Source organism: Gobio gobio (genome assembly GCF_949357685.1).
Source record: "Gobio gobio genome assembly, chromosome: 6".
Lineage (NCBI taxonomy): Eukaryota > Metazoa > Chordata > Actinopteri > Cypriniformes > Gobionidae > Gobio > Gobio gobio.
Window position 1 is genome coordinate 7,358,517 of NC_137102.1, and position 27,986 is coordinate 7,386,502.

The window sequence follows — 27,986 nt, forward strand, 5'->3', positions numbered from 1 at the left end:
GAGCATTCAGATCAGATTTTTTAACTCCTATTGTTGTGTATGCTGACGGGGCAAAACCTTTGCTGGGAAAAGGGAGCATCTCAATGATTTAGGAGGTAAAGGTTTGACTTCATTTAGGTGTCCTGTGGTGAATTAATGTATAGTATCAAAATGATCTGTGTTCCTCAAATACCCAAACCAAAGCTGACCAAGAAGCAAAATAAAAATGACTAAGACCATTTTCGATAATTAAGAAGATTCCTTCTTCTTTTCCAAAGAAGCCTTGTGACAACAGGGTTTCGACAGTTCTGAAGCAAGAGACGTGACAGGATGTAATTCTGATTGGAACAATCGGACCCGTTTAAAGGGCAGGTCTGCATGATCAAATCTGAGACTGCAGAAGCTCAGCCAAAGACAGAGAACGAAACTGGAATGAACTGAGCAGCACAAAATATATTTGGATCAAGATGAAAACAATAACAGTAGTTATTTTGCTTGTATTAGAACTTTCAAACTGCTTTGCACAGTCAGGTATGTATTTTTTTCTTTAATCAAACAAAAATTAACGACAATAATAATCATACTTTTTTGTTGTTGCAAATAGTACTATTTAATGTGAAAAAGCCACTTTTTTTTGAGTGTGAATACCTTTTTGAGTGCATCTTCGCATCCTATTTTTGTGCAGGACAAAACTTTTTAATATACAACGTGGATTATAACAAATGCATGTTAAGCTCCCTGGAACGGCTTGCCACCTGTGACTCCTTCAGTAAATCACAACAGTTCCGTTGGACTTCAAATAATCGCATTTTTAACATTTACACAAAGAAGTGCCTTGGAGTAGGAAGTAAAGCAGTGGGCAAAAAACTGCAGTGGCTGAAATGTGAAGATGACAATGTTTTGCAGAAGTGGGAATGCCACGGTGATACATTGCTCGGCCTAAAGAATGAGTCTCTGTACCTTGCTGTAAATGATAACGGTGTGCCAGTGATCACTACGGACACTGGTAAAAAGAGCAAATGGACAATTCATGGAACACAGGACAGCATTTGCTCTCGGCCTTATGAAGGTATGTGCCTCTATGTGTCTCTATTGAACTTTATTGTCATAAAGTGACGCTGCTGTTGTTTTCTTTTCTATGCAAATGTATGTTATTTCACCATGCAGGGAGTAACATACAACAGCCTTGCTGTAATAAGCAGGACAATGTATCAACCTATACTATTTAATATTTAACTGAATTATTTAATAAAAGTAATATCTTTGCTTAAATGAATTATGTTTTTGTGCATAATCTGATCATTTCACCAGCACTATAAAACATGGTGTAAACTACTGATCAACTCTTGTATTATTTTTAACAGAAATATACACCATTGATGGAAATGCATTTGGGCGGCCATGTCAGTTTCCTTTTCTTTATGAGAATAAATGGTATGCAGATTGTTCCAAAGATGATGAGCCCAATGAACGTCTATGGTGCTCCATTGAGGCTGACTACCATGTTAATCAGCTGTGGGGCTACTGCCCAACACATGAAAGTAGGTTTACTTCCCCTCCATTTTATGTTTCAAGTGTTACCTGCACAATAATGAATAATGGTATGGTGCTAGGGTGAAAACTTAATTGGTTAACAGAAAGCTTCCGTACTATATACGGTGAATAACTGTAATAGATCTATTAATTTAATTTTACAGTAAAATTTACCGTTTGTGGAAGTGAAAAAGAACATTGTGTGATTTACAGTGAAAAAAAAAACATAAATTGACATTCCCAGAATTCCTTGCATGACACTTCATATTTGATGTATTTTCATGGAAGTATTTTCTTATTTTTTTCCAATCAGTTTTGCACATTAGGGTTTTATGTTACATCTAATGTTGTTAAATTATTGAATTTTTTAAATTTCATGTATGTTACCATGATGGTGTTTAGTGTTTGTGTGAATGACACCTCCCATATTAGTATTGTCCTTATAAAAGCTGCTCGTAAGGGGCTTTCATTCATCATGTGACTCTCAGCTCCACTGTGATTGGTGGTTGTGAGTAGGCTATATATCAAAGGGACATAACAGATATTAGTATTTCAATAGGTTGGTAATTTAACACTATTTCAGTTAATGATATATGTTTTTTTTCCCCGTAAACTTAAGGTCAATTTTTACAGCGTACACGTAATTATTACAATTTAAACCTTTAAATTATACGGTTTTGAACTGTAAAATAAAGTGCTGTCCTGTAAAACCTAAAATATTGCTACCGTATTTTTTACGGTAAAATTCTGGCAACCACAGCTGCCAGTCTTTTACCATAAATTTTACTGGGATTTTTTTTACGTGTAAAAATTAAACATTGGCTTGCATATATTGATGGGTAGTTATGTTTTTGCAGGTGCATATTGGACCAAACATCCTCTGACAAATGTCTATTACCAAGTAAATGATAAGTCGCCCCTGACATGGTACCAGGCTAGAAAGAGCTGCCAGCAGCAAGGTGCGGAGCTGCTGAGTGTCTCTGAACCTCATGAACACACCTTCATAGCAGGTACAGTCCCATCAAAGACACACTCTGAATAGAGTCATCGTTATCCAAAGAATAAAATGCTAAAAGAAAAGTGCTCGTTCTCACTTTTTTTTTTAGGAATGGTTCAGAATATACACGTCTCACTATGGACAGGTCTAAACAAATTAGATGTGTCCAGTGGATGGAAGTGGAGCAATGGACAACCTTTACGTTATCTGAATTGGCTCAGTGGTAAGACTCTCTTTCAATGAAAGGATTCAGTCTTGTTGAATCCCTGTAGCTCAAGTGATGAACAAACAGATAAAAAGAAATTTGCATTTTAATAAATGTCAATGTTGCATGAATTGAGAAAAGTTTACTATGCCTTCATTCATCATATCCTAGATGTCTTTGGCCTGTTTTCACCAGCTTTCACTAGCTAACTGAGCATAATTGACTGAAATGATCATTTCTGTCTTTGTTGAAGGATTCCCAACCACACAACCAGGCTACAATTGTGGTGTCCTGACATACGAATCGAGTTCTGAATGGTTAAACAAACCTTGTTCGAAAAAACATGGGTACATCTGCCAAAGAGGCCATTCTGTTCCTACTATTCCACCAGGTATGCTTTCCAACCACTTTTTTATTCCACATAGCAGCGATGTGGGAGTGGATATTAGTGAGTCGAGCAGTGTCAGAAAGGTGCTGTGCATGAAAAATCAAACATATAGCGCGATCTGTGTAGTGCGATTGACTCGTTCTTTTAATGATTTATTCATAAAGGCCCACAAATGCTTGAGTGGCTCTCATATGCATATGCAGCTGAAATTAGTATTTGACCCGTGCACTCTCTACGGCTAATATTGCCCAAAAACCCATTGCATGCTGGAATGTGGATTCGATTAGAACTATAAACACGAATGTTTAAAAACTACAAACATGGCGGATATGTTAGGCTGACGGTTAAGTAGAGAGATTTAGACAAAGGGTTTTGAGTGATTCATAATTATTTTCTAACCTGACGAAAAGATGTTATTCACATTATATATCTCCAACAGCATTGTGAACTTTTATAAAGATTTGGTTGTTCATTTTTAACCCTCTGGGGGTCTTCGGTCATTTCTGACCCAATTTTTTTTTTTTTAAATGTTAAAAATCGTAGCTTCATCGGAATGGTACGGAACTTGGTGACTTTATTGGTACTTGGTATATGAACACACAAAAAAATTGGGGACAGGTAAAAAAAATAGTCACACTCAGGGTCTTCGGGTCAAAAATGACCCCCATAGGAAATGAATGGGAAATTGGCAAAAATATGAAAATACAGAGGTTTTTTGTGCATACAATCTACAAATCAGCCAGGATGCAGAACTCAACAGTGAAGGGGTGAATCTCTAAAACATCAAGAGTGCAAAACAGACAAAAAAAAACTCTCTCGCACACACACACAAAAAAACACAATTAGCTTTTGGAATCGCACACGTTAATTTGTGTGTGCGTGTGTTTTTGTGTGTATAAGTGTGTGTGTGTGTGTGTGTGTGAGTTTTTTTGTCTGTTTTGCACTCTTGATGTTTTAGAGATTCACCCCTTCACTATTGAGTCCTTTTTTTCTGCATTCTGGCTGATTTGTAGATTGTAGGCAGAAAAAAAACTAATTTCCCATTTATTTCCTATTGGAAGGTCCTGAATGTGACTATTTTTTTGTACGACCCCTTAGACTTTTCAAATCCTGTCCCCAATTTTTTTGGGTGTTCATATACAAAGAACCAATAAAGTCATCAAGTTTCTTACCATTCCGATGAAGCTACGATTTTTAATTTTTTTTTTATAAAACACAAGACTATGCTATAGTGGTAAAAATGTGCTATTGTGTTAGCCTGTTGTGTGATAAAAATGCTCAATGTGTCCACCGGATGGCACCGATCTCATTAAAAAAATTGCTTACATGAGGCCTAGGCTTGACTCTAAAATGAAATACAGCTTTAATAAAAAAAATAAAAAAAATAATATATATATATATATATATATATATATATATATATATATATATATATATATATATATATATATATATATATATATATATATATATATATATATATATATATATATATAATGGGGAAAAAATGGGTCATAATTATTGCATAAATATACATTATTAATCATAAAATTATCTCAAAACACCAAAAAAGAAAAGAAAAAATATTATTGAACAAAAATATATTTCATTGATTTTACTCAAATCTTTTTTTATCTTAATCCCGCCCTCCGGGTCATTTTTGACCCGAAGGTCCTGAGTGTGACCCATAAGTGAAGAACCCCAGAGGGTTAAATGCAAACATATGAAGTGTTCTCCGCATGAAAGATCCATGACTGGCAGGTCAATGTGGTACATGTGCTATTCTTTAAGATACAGTAGGACATTAAATTCTAATGACTGTGGGGGATTTTAACTGATTGACAAGGCAGTTTAAACGATGACAGGATGTACATAACTAAGCAACAGGGCAGTCCATTTAAGTCACAATTATGAAGAGTCTCAAAGCTTGCCTACTATTCTGCTATACACTTCACAAACAGAGTACATACTTTTAGGGCATAGTAAATAGGCGAATTGGGATGCAGCAATACATTTGACTAACTTATTAAACTGCATGTCAATGCGTCATTAGTCTACTTCAGTATAGGCTATAATGATTTAATAAGGAAAATAGAAATGTTTTCAAAGGTATTTATAGCTCATACTGTATTTCACTTGTTTTTAGCATGTCATGAGATTAATTGGGAACTTCTACTATCTAGAATAATGGAAGCATATTACTGTTGATAATGTTATTTTTGGTTTTTTTTTTGGACAGTGGTGAACACTGGATTTTGCCAAAGCCCCTGGATTCAATATTCAGGCAACTGTTATCTGCTTCATCGCAACAAGCGAACATGGATGGAGGCGAGAGATACATGTCTGCGGGAAGGAGGAGACCTGCTGAGTATCCTCAACACAGAAGAGCAAAGCTTTGCCATCACACAGCTTGGATACTGTAAGTTTCGATCTTTGGCTTTTAACTGGAATGCATTTTTAATAGTGTGATTGTAAAGACAAAGTCACCCCTGTATGAGGTTGCTATAGTCAATCATCTGCATCACTATTCTCAGTGAGGACAGACACGCTGTGGATTGGTTTCAATGACCGCAAAACTCAGATGCTGTTTGAGTGGAGTGACCAGTCTAGCGTCACGTTTGCCTCATGGGAGGTGGGGGAGCCGAGTCACAATGCTGTTCACGCAGAGGACTGTGTGTTAATGAGAGGAGAGGTTAGAACTTCATACTGAAAACATGTTACACATTATTTGAGAAGTCATCTTAAAGGGATAGTTCACCCAAAAATTTCACCCTAAAGTCATCCTAGGTTTATATTACATTCTTCTTTCAGAGTTATATAAAAAATGTCCTGGCTCTTCCAAGCTTTATAATGGCAGTGATTGTTGCTCCATTTTTTAAGTCCATAAAAGTGCATCTATCCATCATATAACTGCTCCACACGGCTCTGGGGGGTTAATAAAGGCCTTCTGAAGTGAAGTGGTGCATTTGTGTAAGAAAAATATCCATATTTAAAACTTTATAGACTAAAATAACTAACTTCCGGCGGTCAGTGGTACACAGGTCGACTTGCACTAAAAGAGTGACCCCTGACGCGATGTACAGGAGCATCACAAGCTTTGTGGATAGGGCTGGGCAACAAACTCAAAACCCTCTTCTCTTATATCAAAATCCTCCGCCATTTCTCTTTAAAAAATCTTGTTTTAGACTCTAATTCATGACCGTTGTTTTGCACCTTCTATGTTCGTCACTACGCATGCGTCAAGGGTTCAAGGGCACTCTCTCTCACCCAAAGTCGACTTGCTACCACTGACCGCCAGAAGCTAGTTATTTTTTAAATATGGATATTTTTCTTACACAAACACGCCACTTCATTTCAGAAGGCCTTTATTAACCCCTCGGAGCCGTGTGGAGCAGTTAAATGATGGATAGATGCACTTTTATGGACTTCAAAAAACGGAACAACAATCACTGCCATTATAAAGCTTGGAAGAGCCAGGACATTTTTAATATAACTCTGATTTTATTTGTCTGAAAGAAGAATGTCATATACACCTAGGATGACTTGAGGGGGAGTAAATCATGGGCTAATTTTCATTTTTTGGTGAACTAACCCTTTAAATTCTAGTTGCATAGTTTTTCTCATAGCATTATCTGTTGCTAAACTACGCTTTTGCATAATGCCTGTTTTTCCTTTAGGAAGGAAAGTGGGCCGATCACATTTGCGAGAAGAAGTATGGATTCATCTGCAAGAAGAAGTCCAGCTCTAAAGCCTCGAAAAATGACACAGTGCTCTCGAGCCCAGGATGCAAAACAGTATGTATATTTATATATTAGAAGACATTTCTACAATTTGAGGTTATTCTCTTATGTTCTTTGACATCAGGTGGTGAAATGTATGTATTTACAATTGTTTTTTTGTTTTTTTAAAGGGTTGGTCTAGGTATGGGTACTACTGCTACATGGCAGGATCTGAGACCAAGACCTTTGAAGAAGCAAAACAGATGTGTGAAAAAGCTGAGTCTCAACTGGTTGATGTTTCCTCCGGGTTAGATCACTTCTTCAGTTACATGCTTTCTGTCCATTCTACAGCTGACACTGCATTTGTACTACATTGGATAAAACCTTTAAGCTAATTCTAAAACAAAAAGACTTTTATAAATGTATAACTGAACAGATTTTAGTGTCAGCCTCATAAAATAATAAAACTGCATATTTAAGGCAGCTATTAAAGGGAGCCATTAATATTTAATCTGTTCGTTTTCCCCCCATTAGAATAGAAAATGCATTTTTGGTTAGTCTAGTAGGAGCACGGCCAGAAAAGTACTTCTGGATTGGATTTTCTAATCAGAAGGATCTTCACACTTTTGAATGGACCAACACCAAAAAAGTCCCCTTTACTCATTTCAATGCTGGGATGCCAGGTATTAAAAACACAATGTCAATGAAATTATAATGTTTCTAAATTCTGATTGCTCATAATTATAGTATTACATTTTAGAATCACTTTTTATTAATGTTTCAGGAAGAAAGCAAGGCTGTGTTGCCATGACAACTGGACTTGTTGCTGGGCTTTGGGATGTGCTTAGCTGCTCAAATAAGGAAAAATACATCTGCAAGCAGATAGCTGATGGACTAGTTACAACTCCAGCCCCGTCAACCCATCCTCCCCTGAGCTGTCCTGAAGACTGGGTGGCACTTGCGTCTAGAGACATGTGTGTCAAGGTAAATTTGACTTTTTAGTGATTATAAGTTGAATTTTGGGAACCATGAGAAAAAGGTGAATAATCACTAAGAGTCAATGTTCAGAAATGCTTTATTATTATGTTTTTAAATATGCTGTATAGCTGTGTTTTGAGGCGTGTTTGTCAAACTCAAAAAATAGTTTATTTTTACTTAAAAAATGCCATTGTTTTATTTGATTAAGTTAATAATTGTATTTTGACAAAATATTTTAGCTTGTCGTGGATATTTGTTTGATTATATCAGGTAACATTTTAAGCTGTCTGTAACGATATTCCACTGGAGGCAAGTTGAAGTGATAAACCCAAGTGCAGTTTATTTACAGCGTGAACAGATACAACAAAAACGATGACTAGAACAGACACGGGTTACATCAAACAATACTCAACACATGGCAAACATGAAGGCTTGAATACACAAAGACTAACGACTAAACAAGACACACCTGTGAACAATCAAGATAATGAACCAATGACAGAACTGAACTGAGAACACGTGACTAAAACAACCAATGAGAACATAACACATGAGGACAAGGGAATCGCATGACAAAGGCATGTCAGGATCACATGACAAACAGGAACACATGACAAAACCAGGAAACATGACTGATAAACTCAAACCGAAAACATGAACATGAAACAAAACCCAAACACACCGTGACAGATTCCCCCCTCTATGGGTGGCTCCCAACGCCCAACAAAGCCACACTAAACAAACAAAAGTCTAGGAGGGCGGTCTTGAGGGAGGGATGTCGGGTCAGGCCCGTGCTGGTGGGCAGGACAAGGACCCTGGCATAACATAGACGGGCCTGGGAGCATGGGCGGACCTGGGCCTTGGAGCGTGGGTGGACCTGGGCTGTGGAACGTGGGCGGACCTGGGCCGGAGAGCATTACAGGGAGCCATGGCGGCTCAGGCAGTTCAGGGAGCCATGGAGGCTCAGGCAGTTCAGGGAGCCATGGCGGCTAAGGCAGTTCAGGGAGCCATGGAGGCTAAGGCAGTTCAGGGAGCCATGGAGGCTAAGGCAGTTCAGGGAAGCCATGGAGGCTCAGGCAGTTCAGGGAGCCATGGAGGCTCAGGCAGTTCGGGGAGCCATGGAGGCTAAGGCAGTTCAGGGAGCCATGGCGGCTCAGGCAGTTCAGGGAAGCCATGGAGGCTCAGGCAGTTCAGGGAGCCATGGAGGCTCAGGCAGTTCGGGGAGCCATGGAGGCTAAGGCAGTTCAGGGAGCCATGGCGGCTCAGGCAGTTCAGGGAAGCCATGGAGGCTCAGGCAGTTCAGGGAACCATGGCGGCTAAGGCAGTTCAGGGAGCCATGGAGGCTCAGGCAGTTCAGGAAGCCATGGCGGCTCAGGCAGTTCAGGGAACTATGGAGGCTAAGGCAGTTCAGGGAGCCATGGAGGCTAAGGCAGTTCAGGGAGCCATGGAGGCTCAGGCAGTTCAGAGAGCCATGGCGGCTCAGGCAGTTCAGGGAGCCATGGAGGCTAAGGCAGTTCAGGGAAGCCATGGAGGCTCAGGCAGTTCAGGGAAGCCATGGAGGCTAAGGCAGTTCAGGGAAGCCATGGAGGCTCAGGCAGTTCAGGGAAGCCATGGAGGCTCAGGCAGTTCAGGGAAGCCATGGAGGCTCAGGCAGTTCAGGGAAGTCATGGAGGCTAAGGCAGTTCAGGGAGCCATGGAGGCTAAGGCAGTTCAGGGAGCCATGGAGGCTAAGGCAGTTCAGGGAGCCATGGAGGCTCAGGCAGTTCAGGGAAGCCATGGAGGCTAAGGCAGTTCAGGGAGCCATGGAGGCTAAGGCAGTTCAGGGAGCCATGGCGGCTCAGGCAGTTCAGGGAAGCCATGGAGGCTAAGGCAGTTCAGGGAACCATGGAGGCTAAGGCAGTTCAGGCAGCCATGGAGGCTCAGGCAGTTCAGGGAAGCCATGGAGGGTCAGGCAGTTCAGGGAAGCCATGGAGGGTCAGGCAGTTCAGGGAGCTGAACTGAAGGGTTTCAGAAAGTCCATGGCAAAAAATGTCCTTTAATGCCACATCATTAAAGTCCACCAGGTTTGAAAGTTCACTAAAGTCCGCCACATAATCCTCCAGGGAACGATTGCCCTGGCCTATGCACAGGAGGGCAACTACTGGGTTCATGCTGTGTGGTCGAGCATTTTGTAACATAGAGTCCACTGGAGGCAAGTTGAAGTGATAAACCCAAGTGCAGTTTATTTACAGCGTGAACAGATACAACACAAACAATGATTTGAACCAGACTTGACTTGACTAGAACAGACTTGACTAGACTAGAACAGACTTGACCAGACTAGACCAGACCAGACCAGACCTGACTTGACTTATGACAGACACTCACCAACAGCAGGTTAAATCAAACAATACTCGACAAGGACACATGGCAAACATGAAGGCTTAAATACACGAAGACTAATGACTAAACAAGACACACCTGTGAACAAATAAAGATAATGAACCAATGATAGAACTGAACTGAGAACACATGACTAAAACAACCAATGAGAACATAACATATGAGGACAAGGGAATCGCATGACAAAGGCAGCACATGGCAGGATCACATGACAAACCACATCATTGTACTAGACATGTGTGAAACGAATGTGTAAAAAATAAATGCTCTGAACCCCAAGTGGATTTACACAAACTGAGAAAGTCAAAAAGCGTTAGGTTGTGCCCCGCTCTCCTCAACATTTCATAACATTATTTCCTTCTCTTTTTTTGGCAGTATTTTAATGTACAGTCGTTTGAGATGAAGACTTGGGATGAAGCTCTTGACTTCTGCCAAGAGATTGGTGGTGATCTTCTGAGTATCCATCATGAATCTGATATTCCTTGGAAACAAGCAGGGTAATATCTATCATTCCTTTTGCACAATGATAAATGTCCAGCTAAAAATTTGTTCCACTAGTGTAACAGTCCCACATGATCTATAACAGGCCCTATTAATCTGTTTCAGTCTTGAGAATTTTCCACCATCCGACCATCAGCAGTCATAATCCGCTATTAATTATCCACAATTAAGCCACAATCCATCTCCACATACTTGCATACATATAAACGCGCATATATATGTCCACGAATGTTAGATTTGGATGGGTTTCCTCTAACACATATGTTTGTTCATGTGTTTTTATATTTATCGCCAGCGGTGTACATCACTGATGGTCGTAAATACGGGGAATGCAGACAAGTCACATGACTGAAACAGATGAATACATAAATGTTTGATTAAAAAAGTATAGAAACTGCATGGTTTTTCTTGTAGAGGGTATCCAGCATGGATTGGTTATAGAATGTACGATCCCTCGGTGGGTTATGTTTGGAGTGATGGTTCTTCGGTGAGTTCACAAAGACAATTAATGCTAGATAGAATTCGCATTTGATGTCATTTTTATTATTCTTTTTTATTTTTAAATCTACCGTCTTTTAGTCATCCTATCAAAGCTGGGCCAGTGATGAACCAAACAATTTGAACAACATTGAAAATTGTGTTGAAATGAGAATTTCAATCTGGGACAGCGATGGAATGTGGAATGACGTGAACTGTCATGACAAAAAGGACTGGCTCTGTCAGATTCGCAAAGGTACACAATGCCAATTCTAGTTCTTCCATCACGAGATCAGGAAGAAAATTATATTTTCTATATTTAATTGACAGCTAACTGCTATGCCCTCTCTTTAGGAAAGACCCCAAAGGAAGTAAATATCACAGCTCCAGGTAAGTCTCAGACATAATTTTTTTGGTCACACTGATGGGGTAAAAGAGAATCTTAAAATTAAAAAATATGTTCCTTGTTTTTAGTTTATAACGAAACCGAGGATGGCTGGATTGAATTCAGAAGTGGCCAGTATTATGCGTCTCACTACTCAGCAATGTCTGTGCACGAGGCACGGACATTCTGTAAGAAATCACATGGAGATCTTGTGACTATCAATGATAAGGAAGAGTGGTTGTTCCTCTGGCATAAGGTATGATGGGCTGAGTGACGTTTGGGGTGCATATCACACAACACTTGTATTAGTGTGATATTTTGAGTATGGTTTATATTGCATTCAATTTACGGACTTCCTCAGAACTGTCTCACTAAAGTGCTTTTTTCTATGTGTTGCAGGCTAAAGATATGCACAATGAGTTTATCATTGGTTTGACAGTTGATCTGGATGGGTCTTACCAGTAAGTTTAAAGAATGTACAGTAAATAGCCTCAATATTCACTTACAAAAGAAGAAATAAACAAATACATGTTTGCTCTTTAAAGGTGGATAGATGGGTCCCCTGTTGTATTTCAAGCTTGGGAAGAAAATCAGCCGGCATTTAAAAACAGTGAGGAAAGATGTGTGAAGATGACCACCTCTCAAGGTACATCATATCTCCTGATCTGGAATGTGTTATTGACCGCTGATACAATTGATGAAGGAAATGTTTCTTTGTGAATGATGACAAAATCATTTGAAATGTTACAGGACTCTGGGAAAGCATCAACTGTGGTGATGAATATAATTTTTTTTGTAAGCGAAGTCAGTCTCCACCAGTTAATGCCACGGTGGCCCCTACACAAAAGCTAAAAGGAGGCTGTGCTCCTGGGTGGACAAACTTCAACGAAAAAGTAATTATAACCATATAATATATAAAATTATAAAAAAATATATTATAATGCTAGATATTCGAAGTATATTGTAAATGTGAAGGTTATAGTGTTAAAGGATTAAGTTAGTTCACCTCAAAATTAAAATTTCCTGATAATTTACTAACCCCAATGCCATCCAAGATGTCCGTGTCTTTCTTTCTTCAGTGGAAAAGAAATAAAGTTTTTTAAGGATAACATTTCAGGATTTTTCTCCACACAATGGACTTCAATTGCAACCAAAACGTTGAACGTCCACATCAATGCAGTTTCAAAGGGCTTTGAAGGGCTTCAAATGGTACTGCGCGATCCCAGCTGAGGAACAGGGTCTTATCTAGCGAAATGATCCGACATTTTCTAAAACAAAATTCAAATGTATATACGTTTTAACACCACAATTGATCGTCTTGTGCTGGTCTGCAATGAGCCAGGCATTACGTAACGTATGTTGAAAAGGTCACGCCGAACGTGGGCGGAAGTACCAATACTAGTGCTGGGAATCGATATTTAAAAAAAAAAACTAATTAATCGCATTTTTTTCTGTAACTAATCGCGATTATTTTTTAATATTTTGATATTGTAAAAATTCAGTTACTCTCCAAAATAAAGACAGTATATTTTAAATATGTGTTGTAATGGCATCTTTTTATGAATGAATGCCAGTATCACTGATACTATTGTCTCTATGAAAAATTTATGATGTTACAGTACAGTATTACTGAAAGCTCCCAATTTCAACATTTATTAGGCTTTAAAAAAACAACTTTTAATTTAAGTGAACTTAAAACAATCTTTACATAAACCCATTATAATAAATGTAATTTTTACCTGTGGCCTTCCCTGTTAGACATATACAGAAATGTAATAGTTATCAAACACCTTCCTTAACTGCATAAATAATAAATGAAATATAGATTAATCATCATTAAAGCTACAATTTTCTCTGTTCCCATTGTTCTTTGATGAACATTAATGACAGGCATCATCAGCGCTCCTGTCACTTTAAGAACGGCCGCTGACAAACATGACGCGGATCTCATGCGCGGTCCCGCGCATCTCATTTCCTCACAACTCTTTAAGTTCATTTAAGACGTTATTTAACTAATTTAAGACTCCTAATATGAGAATACTCAAAATTCTCAGTGTTGTTGTTATTGTTTGTTCAAGAGCAAAATAGAACTCGATGTGAGAAGGAGACTGACGCGAGTCTGTCTGTGTGTCGAGTGTGTGTGTGTGTGTCAGAGTGTCCCTCGATTAGCTGACATGAGACGCAGCCACACAGACAGGACATTGACATACAGCGCGTTCTCTTGTGTCTTGTCGCGCTTCGAAGCATTTACATGAATAGGAGCGTGATCATGTAACACTAGGCAAAAATGGATATAAAAACGGACGCTGCGTTATTTGCGTAAAATATTTTTAATGCGTTAAGCTGAAAAAATGAATCGCCCGCGTTAACGCGTTAATTTGCCCAGCCCTAACTAATACAAACGCTTTTTTTTTAAACAAAACAGGTAAAACAATGATAAATTAAATAATAAATGTCATTCAACCTACAATAAAATTCGAACGATCTTCCTTTTCCACACTTTTAAACAATGGGGCGGTACTTCCGCCCACGTTCGCCGTGACCTTTTCAACGTACGTTACGTAATGCCTGGCTCATTGCAGACCAGCACAAGACAATCAATTGTGGTGTTAAAAAGTATATGCATTTGATTTTTTTATTTTGAAAATGTCGGATCATTTCGCTAGATAAGACCCTGTTCCTCAGCTGAGATCGCACAGTACCATTTGAAGCTCTTCAAATGTCTTTGAAACTGCACTCATGTGTACGTTCAACGTTTTGGTTGCAATTGAAGTCCATTGTGTGGAGAAAAATCCTGAAATGTTTTCCTGAAAAAACTTAATTTCTTTTCCACTGAAGAAAGAAAGACACGGACATCTTGGATGGCTACTAATCCTAATGAACTAATCCTTTAATGTAGTCTTTGTAGTTTCGCATCAGCTCAATGAAATAGAAAATCATATCTCACAGAATAAAGCCTTTTCTTATGAAAAACACTACTGTAATAGATTGTCCAGTGCAATATTTGTGAAATATATTCATATTTATGACAATTAGTGATAGAAGAAAATAAATAATGGTATTTTATATAAAACCTTATAGTGTTATAACATGATGGAAGACATGAAAACATGGAAGGAAGCAAGAGAACGCTGCAGAGAGCTTGGCGGAGATCTGTCGTCTGTTATGAGTAGACAACAACAAGGTAAAAGCTTTGTGAGGGATGATGAATGTGTAAATATCTTGTCATATTCTGTGCATGGATAGATAAAAAGTGTGACATTATTCTAAAGTATTGATCTGGTGAATGTTGATTTGGTTCGTTGTTGTTTTAGCAGTGCCCTTTGATTGACTTGATCATTATTATATATTGCATGTTTAATGTATTACATCATATTCATCCATCTGCTGCAGCCTTTTTAACCACAATGATTAGAGATAAAACCACAGACTTCTGGATTGGATTCAGCAATTTGGCAAATGGGAGGTTCAAGTGGACAGATGGGAGTCATGTTGCATTCACAGACTGGGCCAAAGGGGAACCTCAAACCTATAGAGTATGAGCATATTTTTGTCATTTATGAGTGAACGTTATGATTTTAACCTGAAGATGTTTTCGCATGACTATGGGTTGTTTTGTTTGCACAGTGGGAGTCATACTCTTGGTCAAAATATCACTATTCGGATGAACAGGTACTGTGATAAGCTAAAACAGTTTTTTGTGTGTGTGTGTGTGTGATAACAAAGGCTTCAGTAGCTGTGTTTCTTTTTCAAACAGGAATGTGCCATTATGGGTTCAGGCTCTTTTGGCAAGTGGGTGGCAAATGACTGTAATTCTACTCACAGTTTCATCTGCAGTCGTGATGTTGGTGAGTTTAGCCAACCGCTGTGGACTTGTAGAGAGATTGATTGATCCTCTGCTGACTTCATAATATTCTGCTTGCATTGTCTCTTTTTTTCACATGTTCAGATCCCGATATTGCCCCAGTGCCGACTGAACTTCCTAAAACCTTTATCAAGCTTGGAAATTCATCTTTCAAAGTGATTCGAGAGAACCTAACATGGAGTGAGGCAAACAGTCGCTGTGAGGCAGAGGGGGCTCATCTTGCCAGCATTCGGGACCTGATGACACAAGCTTACCTTGAGCTGCAGGTCTTCAGAGCCCAGCAGCCCATGTGGATTGGCCTCAACAGTGTGAAGGTACTGCATCGGAGTGAGAAAGGGAAAATCAATAGGAATATTCACCCAAAAAATGTAAAGTCAGCTCCATGGGTTTCTTCATCGTGTGTGGTACACAAAAAAAGATGTTTGGTCGAATGTTCAGGCTGCTCATTGCCATAAAATGGGCAGTCAATCTCCTAAAAGGTCAAATCTTAAAAGCAAATGTTCATGAAAGTCATTTTAAACATTATGTGAAAAACAAGCGTATAAATGGCACATCTGTTCATCTAAATGAGGCTTTTTTAAATGAAAAGTGAACCATATTTCCTACTCCTCTGTATGTGTGATATAGTGATGACTCATTATATATTTGTATTCATTAACAGTCAAATGGATATTTTGTATGGGTGAATAACTGGCCCATGAAAATGGAGAAATGGGCTTCTTCTGAACCACGGCCCAACCGCCCTTGTGCATACATGGAAATAGAAGGAGAATGGAGAACGGCTCTCTGCAATCAAACCTACTACAGTGTCTGTGAGCAATCAACAGGTGGGATACAAAGTGTGTGTGTGTGTGTGTGTGTGCGTCTGCGTGCGTGCATGCTTGCATGTGTGTGTGGCTCAGGGAAACCCTAAGTTATGGGGACAAAGTGTAAATTATGGGGGCAATATTCAAAATCCTTGACCTTTTTGGTCCATGTGAGGAAAACAGTTTATAAATTATATAAATTACATCTTATAAATTATATATTTCTGTGATATTCTGGGAGGTTTAGGGGTAGGGTTGGTGTAGGTAGGCTTGTTGCAATAATCAATATATCGATATATCGCACAATATATGTACATGATAATGAATGTTACCAACGTTTTACTCGATTGAGCTGTCATCTTGTATGTTTTCCGTGATGGAGGCGAAAGAGGTTCTCGGGCAGTTCCTTCATACACAGAGCGGTTATCGACAGGTGAAAAAAAGACGCCATTTGAGGCGTTATAGTGTTTTCCTGACAACTACTGACAGTTTGGAAGAATAAGCCCAAATGTTCTTAAAGCTGCAATCCCCTGTTCCACTGCACATATAAATGTCAGCGCAGAATGACGAGGAAAATGTTTATTTACTATTTATTACATTTTTAATTTTTTTTAGGATAATATATTTTTTACCCTTAATTTCCATGATCTAAAAAATTAAAAGGTTGTCATTTGAAAGTGTGTAGGTCTACTTGCATTATTATACTGTTAGGATTATATATTCAGTGGCATAAAATAGTCTTAAAATGACAATAATATCGTTTATCGCAATTATTTCTGGGACGATATATCGCGAAACAAAAAGTAGTTATCGTGTCAGGCCTAGGTGTAGGGAGAGAGAAGATACAGATTGTACAGTATAAAAATCATTATGTATATGGAAAAAAACATGAAAACACAACGTGTGTGTGTGTGTATGTGCATGTATGTATGTGTGATGTAATTAAAGAAAAATGTGGTAACATACAGTAGTATTGAAAAACAACAACTGACTAACATCTCACATTTATAACAAACATTATATAAGATTTTTCATTCTAATATTTGATGAAAATTGTTTTTGGAATATTCCTGGTGAAACATAAAAAAAACTTGGTAACACTTTATAGTAACTACACGCTATGAATCATTAGTTAAGCATTAGTTTATAGTTAATTAATCATTTATAAAGCATTAATAGACATTAATAGGCAGTTTATAAATACAGCTGTAAATGCTTTATTCTTGATTTATAAACATAATCTATAATGTGTTTAATAATTGTATTTTCATACTTTATAAATGATCAATTTATCATTTCTAATTGAAGTATTACATTATTTACAAACCAGTTATTTAGGAGTTGTCAGTGGTTCATATGATCATTTAGAAAGTGTAAGTTAAGGATTAATACACTATTTAAATGTACATTTATACATCTTATTATTTAGACATATAGAAATAGTTGCTCAGTGTGTTAATAAATGCTTTATTAACATGTATTTCTACTCTTATTCGTGATTAATTCAGGTAGTTATAAAACACTTAGTAGTTGTCAGTTAACCATTTTTTTGAGCTCGTCTAAAGTGAGGACTATTTATGCCTCGTAAAGCTTTTACAAAGGAGATATAAAGGCTTGTTGGACTAGGAGTCCCTCAGTTGTTTCTTTGTCCGTTCTTCTCAGTGAATAGTCGGTTGTATTTTTCCTGTGTTTGTCGTTTTGACTGAATTGTGATCATAAACGTGACTGCTGCAATTCGATCGCGCCTCAACTCTCCTTTGCTGTGACAGCACCATACATCAGTGCTCCTGGAACGAGTCTCATCCAATCGTTCCACACTCAATGGATAGAGCTTCTTGTAACGGCTGTACAGTAATCCATCACTTTCTCTTAAGCACACTTTTCCATGTGACATTCTCCCCAGACATTCCCCCGACTCTTCCAGCTCAGCAACCCGGGCATTGCCCTCACGTAGAGGATGACAGTCCTTTAAGGTGGATACCTTTCAAAGACAGTTGCTATACTTTTGTGACTGATGTCAAACCGTGGGGCAGAGCAACTAGACTCTGTATGAGATGGGGTAAGGTTATAGATCGATTTTAAAAGCTGTTTACCCAATTACATGACAGGTACAAAGAGTAACAAGATTTGCACTTGATTTTTCTTTCTCATCAGGAGCGTCTCTTGTCAGCATTAGGGATGAAGAAGAAGAGAAGTTTATAGAGGGCAACATCAAGCTCCTTGATAGTAACAGAGATTTTTGGATTGGACTTTTCCACACCCAGAAAGGTAATGTGCCAACCTACTCACATGCAGGAGTCTCTTCTGTTCAGCTCCTTTCCAGTGCCCCAGAGTCTTCACACAAATCGTGAATGAACTCATTTGTCTTACAAACGAACTCACCCTGGATTATCTAACTACACAGGACACTGGTTATGGTCAGACAACAGCGTGGTAGATTACACTAACTGGGCATCAGAAAACGATTATGAAGATGACTATGAAGACCATTCTTGGAATCCTGACTGCGCTTTAATCTCTTCCAAATCTAAAAAATGGAAAAAACGACATTGTGATTACACAGTCTTACCGTTTATCTGCAAAACCCCCAAAGGTACGTATTGTAAAATTTCACAGTAGCATATTTTGTGACATTTTGTAACATAGGAGTAGTTGTCACTTGGAGAAACGCAGTAATCTCAGTAACTAACGTTTTGAGTCCAATTAAAAAAAAACAAACACCTAAATTTACAGTAAATTATCATCATATTTGTGCAGTGAACATTAGGCAACACAATAAAAACAGGCTATCTTAAGACAAGGTATACTATACTATATAGCAACTATACTATACTATACTATATAGCAAAGGTAAATAATGTTAACCCCTAGGAGTCTGAGCTGTTTTGGGGCCCTTTAGAAGTTTTGACATGCTCTGACATTTGTGTTTTTTTCAGTTGCTTATAAACACATTAATGGCAAAAGTGTAATTGCACTGTATTCAGCACAAACTGGGCTACCATAATATGTGAGCAACATGTATGTACATGCTTGTATTTTTGAGAGAAAAATGTTTATGCATGGTTTTTGAGAAAACAAAAAAAAATTGTTTTAAAATTAAGGCCTCAAAACACACAATAGATATGTGTCCACAAGACTTTTGACTCATGGGTGTATTTGCCTAGAGTTTTGGCTTTAAACTGATGTGAGAATCATTGAGCCTACTCATTCACATAAAACAATACACTGATTTAAAATTAGTAAGACAGTTTTTCTTCACAAAACCCATATGCGAGGAGGCATGATAGCTAATGAATAATGCTGGATATCACCTGAGAGGACAAACGAACATAATAGCCCGCATAATGACCTGCATAATGAATGAGCTTAATTCAGGTGTGTGACTGAGAGCAACAGGACATATATTATAGATTGTTCTTATCTAGTAAATGCATCTTGATTTAAGAATGTTTAAACATTTAGACTAGAAACAAGACAAAAAGGACTAAGAGCATTTTTTTCTACATTTTTTGTCCTATTTTTTTTTTTAAAGTAGTCTCATGCTAAAAAAATTAAATAAGAAATAATTAAAATTAAGATCCAATTTATACAAAACGAAAGTCACTGTAAAGAAAGCAATTCACTTTATACAACAACAACAAAAAATCACTTTCTACAAAACAAAACTCCAGAATCCTTTATTTAGAATGTAGTCAACTAAGGCCTATTATATTTTAAATTATCAAAAGATTTGACTACACTGAAAAAGAATTATCTTCTTATTTAGTTGAAAATTGTACTTATCTAGTAAATTCATCTTGATTTAAGAATGTTTAAATATTTAGAATAGAAACTAAAAAAATCTGTTATACAGATATAGCATCCAATTGAATAGGATATAAGAAATACAAGGGTATTTTTGAGTTTGGTGTTTCATTTGTTACAATTTTATTAATGCTGGGCAATCGATTAATCGCAATTAATCGCATCCAAAATAAAAGTTTGTGTTTACATAATAGGTATATGTACTGTGTATAATTATTTATATATAAATACACACACATGCATGAATATATTTAAGAAAAAAAATATTTTTATATATAAAATATTTATATATAAGATGAAAGCAGCAAGTATATTGGTCAATAAAGTGAGATTAAATGCATACAAATATTTATTTTATTGGTTTGCATAGTATTCTGACTTTGCATTTGGCTGATTTTATTCATTTTGAGGAATACAGAATCTGTTTTGTTCAAGTGAGATAAATATTAGTTTATCTCTATAATAAGAGTAAATGCATGCAAAAAAACATGTTTACACAGCGCACACAACGCCTCTGCACTTACGATTTTTCTCAACACTGGGATGAGAGAGCTGTCAATCAATAAATGTGAAAACAAAGTAACTTGCGTTCCCTTTCGTTCAGTCACTACGACGTAACGTTAGTGACTAACGAATGGGGGTTTCGCTTAGAAGCCTATCAACTTCGAGTTTAGAGAAAACGCCCAATGGCGTGCCAATGCCATGGGCATGCAGAATTTGCATACGTAACTCCGCCTCACTGCGTGAGTATATAAGGAAGTACGAGGCAATATCGCATTATGTTTCTGCTTTCGGAGCCAAGAGTACCTACCTCTTCACTCCTACAGCCTTCTGAGACTCTGTCAGCTTCTTCGAGACGAGCAGCTTTCCAGTCGGTGTTGGTGTGACGGCGCGTTCCAGTGATCGCATACTTCCTGCCTGCTGATCTGTGCAGTGGTCCGCCTGACAGCTGGTGTGTGTTTCCCTGGGCGCTTCGGCATCGACTGCAAAGTTTCCTCTCACAAAAGAGCTTGCATGTGACACGTCCTTTTCAGGATGTTTCGTCCGTGCACTTCTGGGTGCGGTAGATCGCTTTTTTCTTTTGACGGGCACGAGCGCTGTGTAACGTGTTTGGGCTTTCAGCACGCTCAGGCAGCGCTCGTGGATGACTCATGTTCCCTCTGCGGGAACCTGGCCATCTCGGTGCTTCGATCGAGACTCCGTGAGTTCCGTGCTGATGCCGGAACGAGAGTCCCCTCCGTCCCCCCCCAATCTGCGGTCTCCTCTGGAGGCGGCACTTTGGCTGGTGACCAGGGTGATCTGAGGGTGACGGTGTGGAATAAAGCTCCGACGCTAGTTCCTCGGCCCACACCCCCCTCTCATGCACCTGACCCGGTCCGTGCTCAGGCGTCTACATCGGGGCCGGCTCCTGCTGTCCCGACTGTGGCGTTTGGCACGGCGGAAGAGGAAGTGATGTCTATCGCCGCATCACAAGGTGGGCTGGAGTCATCTGAGGATGATGATTCGGCTGTGCTGCCACCTTCGGGTGCGCCAGCATTGCCCGAGTCGGACCCAGAATTGACAGCCATGCTGTCTCGGGCCGCCGCAGCGCTTGGACTGGAGTGGAACCCTCCGCCTCAGCCCGAGCGTTCGCGGTTGGATGATTGGTTTTTGGGGGCGGCGCGTCCGGACACCCGTCCGGCCGCTCCTCCAATACCTTTCTTCCCCGAGGTGCATGAAGAGGTTGCGCGTTCCTGGAAGTCCCTGTTGTCTTCCCGTGAACGTTTGGCGAACTCTTCCGCCTTCACCTCCCTCGATGGAGCCGCGGCTCATGGGTACACTGGGGTCCCCCCAGTCGAACGTTCTGTTGCGATGCAACTGTGTCCACAGAGCGCTTCGTCCTGGCGTGGTGACCCAAAGCACCCCTCCAAAGCCTGTAGGTTTTCGTCATCCCTGGTGGCGAAGTCCTATAGAGCTGCGGGGCAGGCCGCCGCTTCTTTGCATACCATGGCAACTCTTCAGGCTTACCAAGCCAAGTTGCTGTGTGATATGCACGAGAGAGGGGCTGATCCAGGACTCAGCAATGAGTTGCGTGCCGCCACCGACCTCGCTCTCCGGGTGACGAAGGTGACCGCACGCTCCCTGGGTCAGGTGATGTCCACAAATGTGGTCCAGGAGAGACACCTATGGCTCAACCTGTCTGATATGCGTGACGCTGAGCGAACACGTTTCCTCAACGCCCCCATATCACAGGATGGGCTATTCGGCGGAGCGGTCGAGAGCTTCGCCCAACACTTCTCGGCCGCTCAGAAGCAGACTGAGGCGATAAAACACATCCTGCCCCGGCGGTCAGCTGCTGCCTCCACCCAACCGCCCGCGCAGGTGCCTCAGCCCGCTCGCCGCCGAGGGCGCCCTCCTGCGGCTCCCTCTACCTCTGCGCCACCCAAGCAGCAGCCTCCACCCGGGCCGCGCAGAGGCAGCCGCAGGAAGGCGTCCCAGTCCGCTCCAGCCCCGCAGCCCGCGAAGAAACGCCAGGCTAAGCGGCGCTCCTGATGCGGACGGCTCAGGGATGGGCAGTTCTTTCCAGGAGACGGCGGCAGGGCCGCTCCTTCCCCCGGTGGAGGGCCGGGGGAGAATCTTTTGTTCAGCTGCTGGCCCCCGGGTCAGCAGCACCCTAATGTGGTTAAAGAAAGAACTGACAACCCCATCCCTGAGCCCCCAGAGATCGGTGACGGCAGTGCGCGCCACCCTCGGGTCTCGCCACTGTCGTCCCTCTCTGTCGCCAGCCCCCTGGCAGAGCAGACCCCAGTGGAACGCGAGTCCTTCCCTGGTCTCCTCTGTCAGGGCGCAGCCATTAACCGTGCCCCGACCCCGGGACGCCCAACAGCCTCCCCTGTCCGGGCTGGTAACGCTGCCTCGCTGCCCCACCCAGGGTACGTCTGCCGTCCGTATGACCCCGTTGCTGCAGTCTCTGGAAGCCTGGCTTCAGCTTCCGGGGCTGTCCCGCTGGGTTGCCCGGACCGTCAGGCTCGGCTACGCGATTCAGTTCGCGCAGGCTCCTCCCCGTTACAGGGGAGTCCGCTATACCGTGACCGGGGCCCATGCCCCCGTCATGCGTGCGGAGATTGCCACTCTACTGGCGAAGGGTGCGATCGAGCCTGTCCCTCCAGCCGAAATGAGGTCGGGGTTCTACAGCCCCTACTTCATTGTACCCAAGAAAACCGGTGGGTTACGGCCAATCCTGGACCTTCGCATCTTGAACCGATCCCTTCACCGGCTTCCGTTCAAGATGTTGACTGCGAAACGCCTTTTCGAATGCGTTCGTCCTCACGATTGGTTTGCAGCGATCGACCTGAAGGACGCCTACTTCCATGTCTCCATCCTTCCTCGACACAGACCGTTCCTACGGTTTGCTTTCGAGGGGCGGGCATACCAGTACGCGGCTCTCCCTTTCGGGCTATCTCTGTCCCCTCGCGTCTTCACGAAGATAGCCGAGGCAGCCCTTGCGCCCCTTCGGCAGCACGGGGTTCGCATCCTGAACTACCTCGACGACTGGCTCATACTGGGCCACTCTCGAGAGCAGGTTTGCGGACACAGAGATCTGGTTCTCCACCACTTAGCCCGTCTGGGCCTTCGGGTCAACTGGGAAAAGAGCAAACTTTGCCCCGTGCAGAGGATCTCTTTTCTCGGTATGGAGATCGACTCGTCGCCATGTACGCGCAGCTTTCGAGCGAGCGTGCGCAGTCTCTGCTGACTTGCCTCCGTCAAATCGAGAGCAAGAGTGCGGTTCCACTGAAACTATTTCAGAGGCTCCTGGGGCATATGGCATCTGCAGCCGCGGTAACGCCGCTCGGATTGCTTCATATGAGACCGCTTCAGCACTGGCTTTGCGATCGAGTCCCGAGATGGGCATGGCAGTCTGGCACGCTCCGGATCCAAGTGACTCGGGCCTGCCTACAGACGCTCACCCCGTGGTCGAACCTCAGTTTTCTCCGGGCCGGTGTGCCCTTAGAACGAGTGTCCAGGCATGTTGTCGTATCGACGGATGCCTCTGCCACGGGCTGGGGTGCCATGTGCAATGGACAAGCAGCCGCGGGCTCCTGGACAGGACCCCAGCGCCTCCTGCATGTCAATTGCCTCGAGTTGCTGGCAGTACGTTTCGCCCAGCACCGCTTCCGAGCGCTGCTGAAGGACCAACATGTACTTGTCCGGACAGACAACACGGCTGTAGTAGCGTACATCAACCACCAGGGCGGTCTACGCTCCCGCCGTATGTCTCAACTCGCCCGCCATCTCATTTTATGGAGTCAGAAGCGCCTGAGGTCCCTTCGTGCTGTCCATATTCCGGGAGTCCTGAACCACGCAGCCGACGAGCTCTCGCGGTTTCAGCCCCTCCTGGGAGAATGGAGACTCCATCCCCGGACGGTTCAGCTGATTTGGGAACAGTTCGGCGACGCACAGGTAGATCTGTTTGCCTCCCACGACTCTTTCCACTGCAGCCTGTATTATTCCCTGACCGAGGGCACGCTCGGCACGGATACACTGGCGCACAGCTGGCCGCGGGGCCTACGCAAATATGCGTTCCCCCCAGTGAGCCTACTCGCACAGCTCCTGTGCAAGATCAGGGAGGACAAGGAGCAGGTCCTTTTGGTCGCCCCGCACTGGCACGGCCGGACCTGGTTCCCCGAACTCGTACTCCTTGTGACAGCCCCTCCCTGGCCTATTCCTCTGAGGCCGGACCTCCTTACTCAGAGACGGGGCACCCTTTGGCACCCACGTCCCGACCTCTGGAGCCTCCACGTGTGGCTCCTAGACGGGACGCGGCAGGTTTGAGTGGCCTACCACCTACGGTGGTCGCCACCATCACTTCCGCTAGGGCAGAGTCCACTCGGCATGCCTATGCGTTGAAGTGGAACCTCTTCGTCACCTGGTGCTCTTCCCGCCAAGAAGACCCCTGGAAATGCCCGATCGGGTCCGTGCTTGAGTTTCTCCAAGAGGGGCTGGAGCGAAGGCTGTCTCCCTCCACCCTCAAAGTATATGTGGCTGCAATATCTGCCCACCACGATCTCTTGGAGAACAAAAAGGTAAGTCAGCACGACCTGGTCATCAGGTTCCTGAGGGGAGCCAGGAGACTGAATCCTCCTCGCTCTCCTCTCGTACCCTCTTGGGACCTCGCAGTAGTGTTAACTGCACTGCAGAGACCTCCCTTTGAGCCTTTGCGGTCGGTTGATATTAAGTTCCTGTCTATGAAGACGGCTCTGCTGACCGCATTGGCCTCAGTTAAGAGGGTCGGGGACCTGCAGGCATTTTCGGTTGACGAAGCGTGCCTGGAATTCGGGCCGGCTAACTCTCACGTGATCCTGAGACCCCGGCATGGATATGTGCCCAAGGTTCCCACCACTCCGTTTAAGGACCAGGTGGTGAACCTGCAAGCGCTGCCTTTGGAGGAGGCAGACCCAGCCTTGGCATTGCTCTGTCCAGTACGCGCCCTCCGCGCCTACGTAGACATGACGCAGTGTTTCAGGACCTCAGACCAGCTCTTTGTCTGTTATGGTGGAGAGCGGAAGGGAAGTGCTCTCTCAAAGCAAAGGCTGTCTCACTGGATAGTGGACACCATTGCTTTGGCTTACCAGCAGCAAGGCCGACCATGTCCCCTTGGTGTGAGGGCACACTCCACCCGGAGTGTGGCTTCCTCTTGGGCTCTAGCGCATGGCGCCTCGCTAGCAGACATCTGCAGAGCTGCAGGCTGGGCGACACCCAACACATTCGCCAGATTCTACAATCTCCGAGTGGAGCCAGTGTCCGACTATGTACTCGCCCCCCCGAGGGGCCGGTGATGGGCCAGGCTCAGGTGTCTTCGCTTGCTCGCCACTCCACTCCACAGACTGGATACGTGCGATATTTTCCTCAGGTGAGCTCCCCGAGAGCCCTGAGCTCCTCCAGCACTGTCGACGCCGACATCAGTTCAGTCTGCCCTTTCGAGCCCAGACCCTCATGTCCGGCCAGGTGCCCCATGTGCATGGTTCCCTCCGGCGACCCCCACATGTGTATTTCACCGTAAGTCTCCGCAGTGAGCGGGTTTCTTCCCTTGGCGTGTCCCCGCCACCCCTAGGGTTAAAAATCCACCTTCGGCTGGTACCCTAGAGATCTTCCATATGCAGCCCCTACCGGCTCATATGTGTCTCTTAAGTCCTCCCCACGGGTAGGCATTTTTGGCATTCCCTCACTGGGATATGCTTCCCAGTGTACCTTGGTATTCCTGTGTTAAGTGGGAGTCCTTCGTCCGTACTAGTCTTACGACAGGGTACTCACACTTACGCAGGGCGCTGGAAGACAGCTGAGTGGCGGGATTATATTGGGACCCCCATTCGTTAGTCACTAACGTTACGTCGTAGTGACTGAACGAAAGGGAACGTCTCGGTTACGGATGTAACCCTCGTTCCCTGAGGAGGGAACGGAGACGTAACGTCCCCTTGCCACATCAGCTGTGCTACCTGGAACGCAGGAGTTCAGTCTTGGCTCCTCAAGCAGGTAACATAATGCGATATTGCCTCGTACTTCCTTATATACTCATGCAGTGAGGCGGAGTTACGTATGCAAATTCTGCATGCCCATGGCATTGGCATGCCATTGGGCGTTTTCTCTAAACTCGAAGTTGATAGGCTTCTAAGCGAAACCCGCATTCGTTAGTCACTAACGTTACGTCTCCGTTCCCTCCTCAGGGAACGAGGGTTACATCCGTAACCGAGACGTTACTTATTTGAAAAAGTAACTCAGATATGTTGTTGTACATTTTAAAAGTAATGCGTTACTTTACTAGTTACTTGAAAAAAAGTAATCTGATTACCTCGAGTTACTTGTAATGCGTTCCCCCCAACACTTCATAAAGTGAAGAAAAAATCTAGTCACTGGAAACTTGACAACTAGCTTTAGTCTCACCTATATTATTCATATGAATACATATGCTAATTATGATTGTTTAGAGTAAAAGGGAGATGAAGTAAAACTCCCCAACATTTTAATAAATTATCTATTTATGCTTTTTTCCTGCAGTAATAAATCCAACCACTAAGGCTCCACAAACAGGTAATATGATGACTTATTCCTAATGCCTTTTCTCGTGCATTTTCACATTCACATCACATTCACAGATCACATTCCACACTCACACAATCACGCTTACAGCAGCTTCACTCAAATGATTAACAGCATATCTAATATAGTAAACTTGTAGTTTGATATAATGTGTATATCACAGTTTCACACATTATTTTATTTTTTTTCACAGGTGTTGAACCTCACAAGGTCAATACTGGTTTGGCTGTGTTCTTTACTATTGCAGTGGTCTGCGTATTGGGAGCTCTGGGATACATTTACTACAGAAGTTCAAATAGACGGTCATTGCCTACATTTGAGAATCCCATGTATAATAACACAGAGGCTGCTCATTCAGATAGTAAAGATAACAAATCATTGCTCGGCCACATTGAGATCACTGAATAGACCTGTTTTATAATGTCTTAGTACTTGTATATATGTAAGGGATAATATACACTCAGCCGATCATTATCATAAAATAAACAATGACAGGGATCATCAGGTTTATTTTGCGATAATGGCTGTAATTTATCCTGCTTTATACATGGCCACTCAGCTGAATTTTTTTTCGGATATAAAATCAAATTTGATATGTAGGAATCAGATGTCAGTTATATAGTTTAGCAGTCATTATGCTATAAAAAAAAAAAAAAAAATTCGGACTACATAGTGCGTATGACTAATCAGAATCAAATGTTTCAACCAACATGAGAGGAAACCACTGATTTAATATGGCATTGTCCTGTATGGTTCCCTGTGATGCTACTTCAAGGCTTTTGTACAAGTTTTTAAAAAGTTTTTGTTTATTTTTTACATAAAAACTGTCTCTGAATAAACTTTAATATGTACACTGTAATATATCTCTGTTTTTGCGCAAACCACCTCAGTTA

General features: G+C 42.2%; 1 protein-coding gene across 1 annotated transcript; it reads left to right on the forward strand.

The window, feature by feature from the left end:
* Positions 1-4: 4 nt before the first annotated feature.
* mrc1b (mannose receptor, C type 1b) lies at positions 5-27,952 on the forward strand. The gene is made up of 32 exons (XM_079819618.1): positions 5-95; positions 258-510; positions 665-1,048; positions 1,344-1,520; positions 2,370-2,522; positions 2,619-2,732; positions 2,968-3,105; positions 5,342-5,521; positions 5,637-5,794; positions 6,780-6,896; positions 7,013-7,128; positions 7,356-7,504; positions 7,606-7,805; positions 10,557-10,678; positions 11,097-11,169; positions 11,262-11,415; positions 11,514-11,549; positions 11,634-11,800; positions 11,944-12,005; positions 12,090-12,190; positions 12,295-12,437; positions 14,626-14,728; positions 14,938-15,080; positions 15,172-15,216; positions 15,302-15,392; positions 15,494-15,723; positions 16,071-16,236; positions 18,119-18,274; positions 18,370-18,483; positions 18,620-18,808; positions 27,052-27,084; positions 27,287-27,952. Exons 2-32 carry the CDS (start codon positions 447-449, stop codon positions 27,499-27,501), a joined length of 4,293 nt encoding a protein of 1,430 aa, XP_079675744.1. The 5' UTR covers positions 5-95; positions 258-446; the 3' UTR covers positions 27,502-27,952.
* The last annotated feature ends 34 nt before the right edge of the window (positions 27,953-27,986 follow it).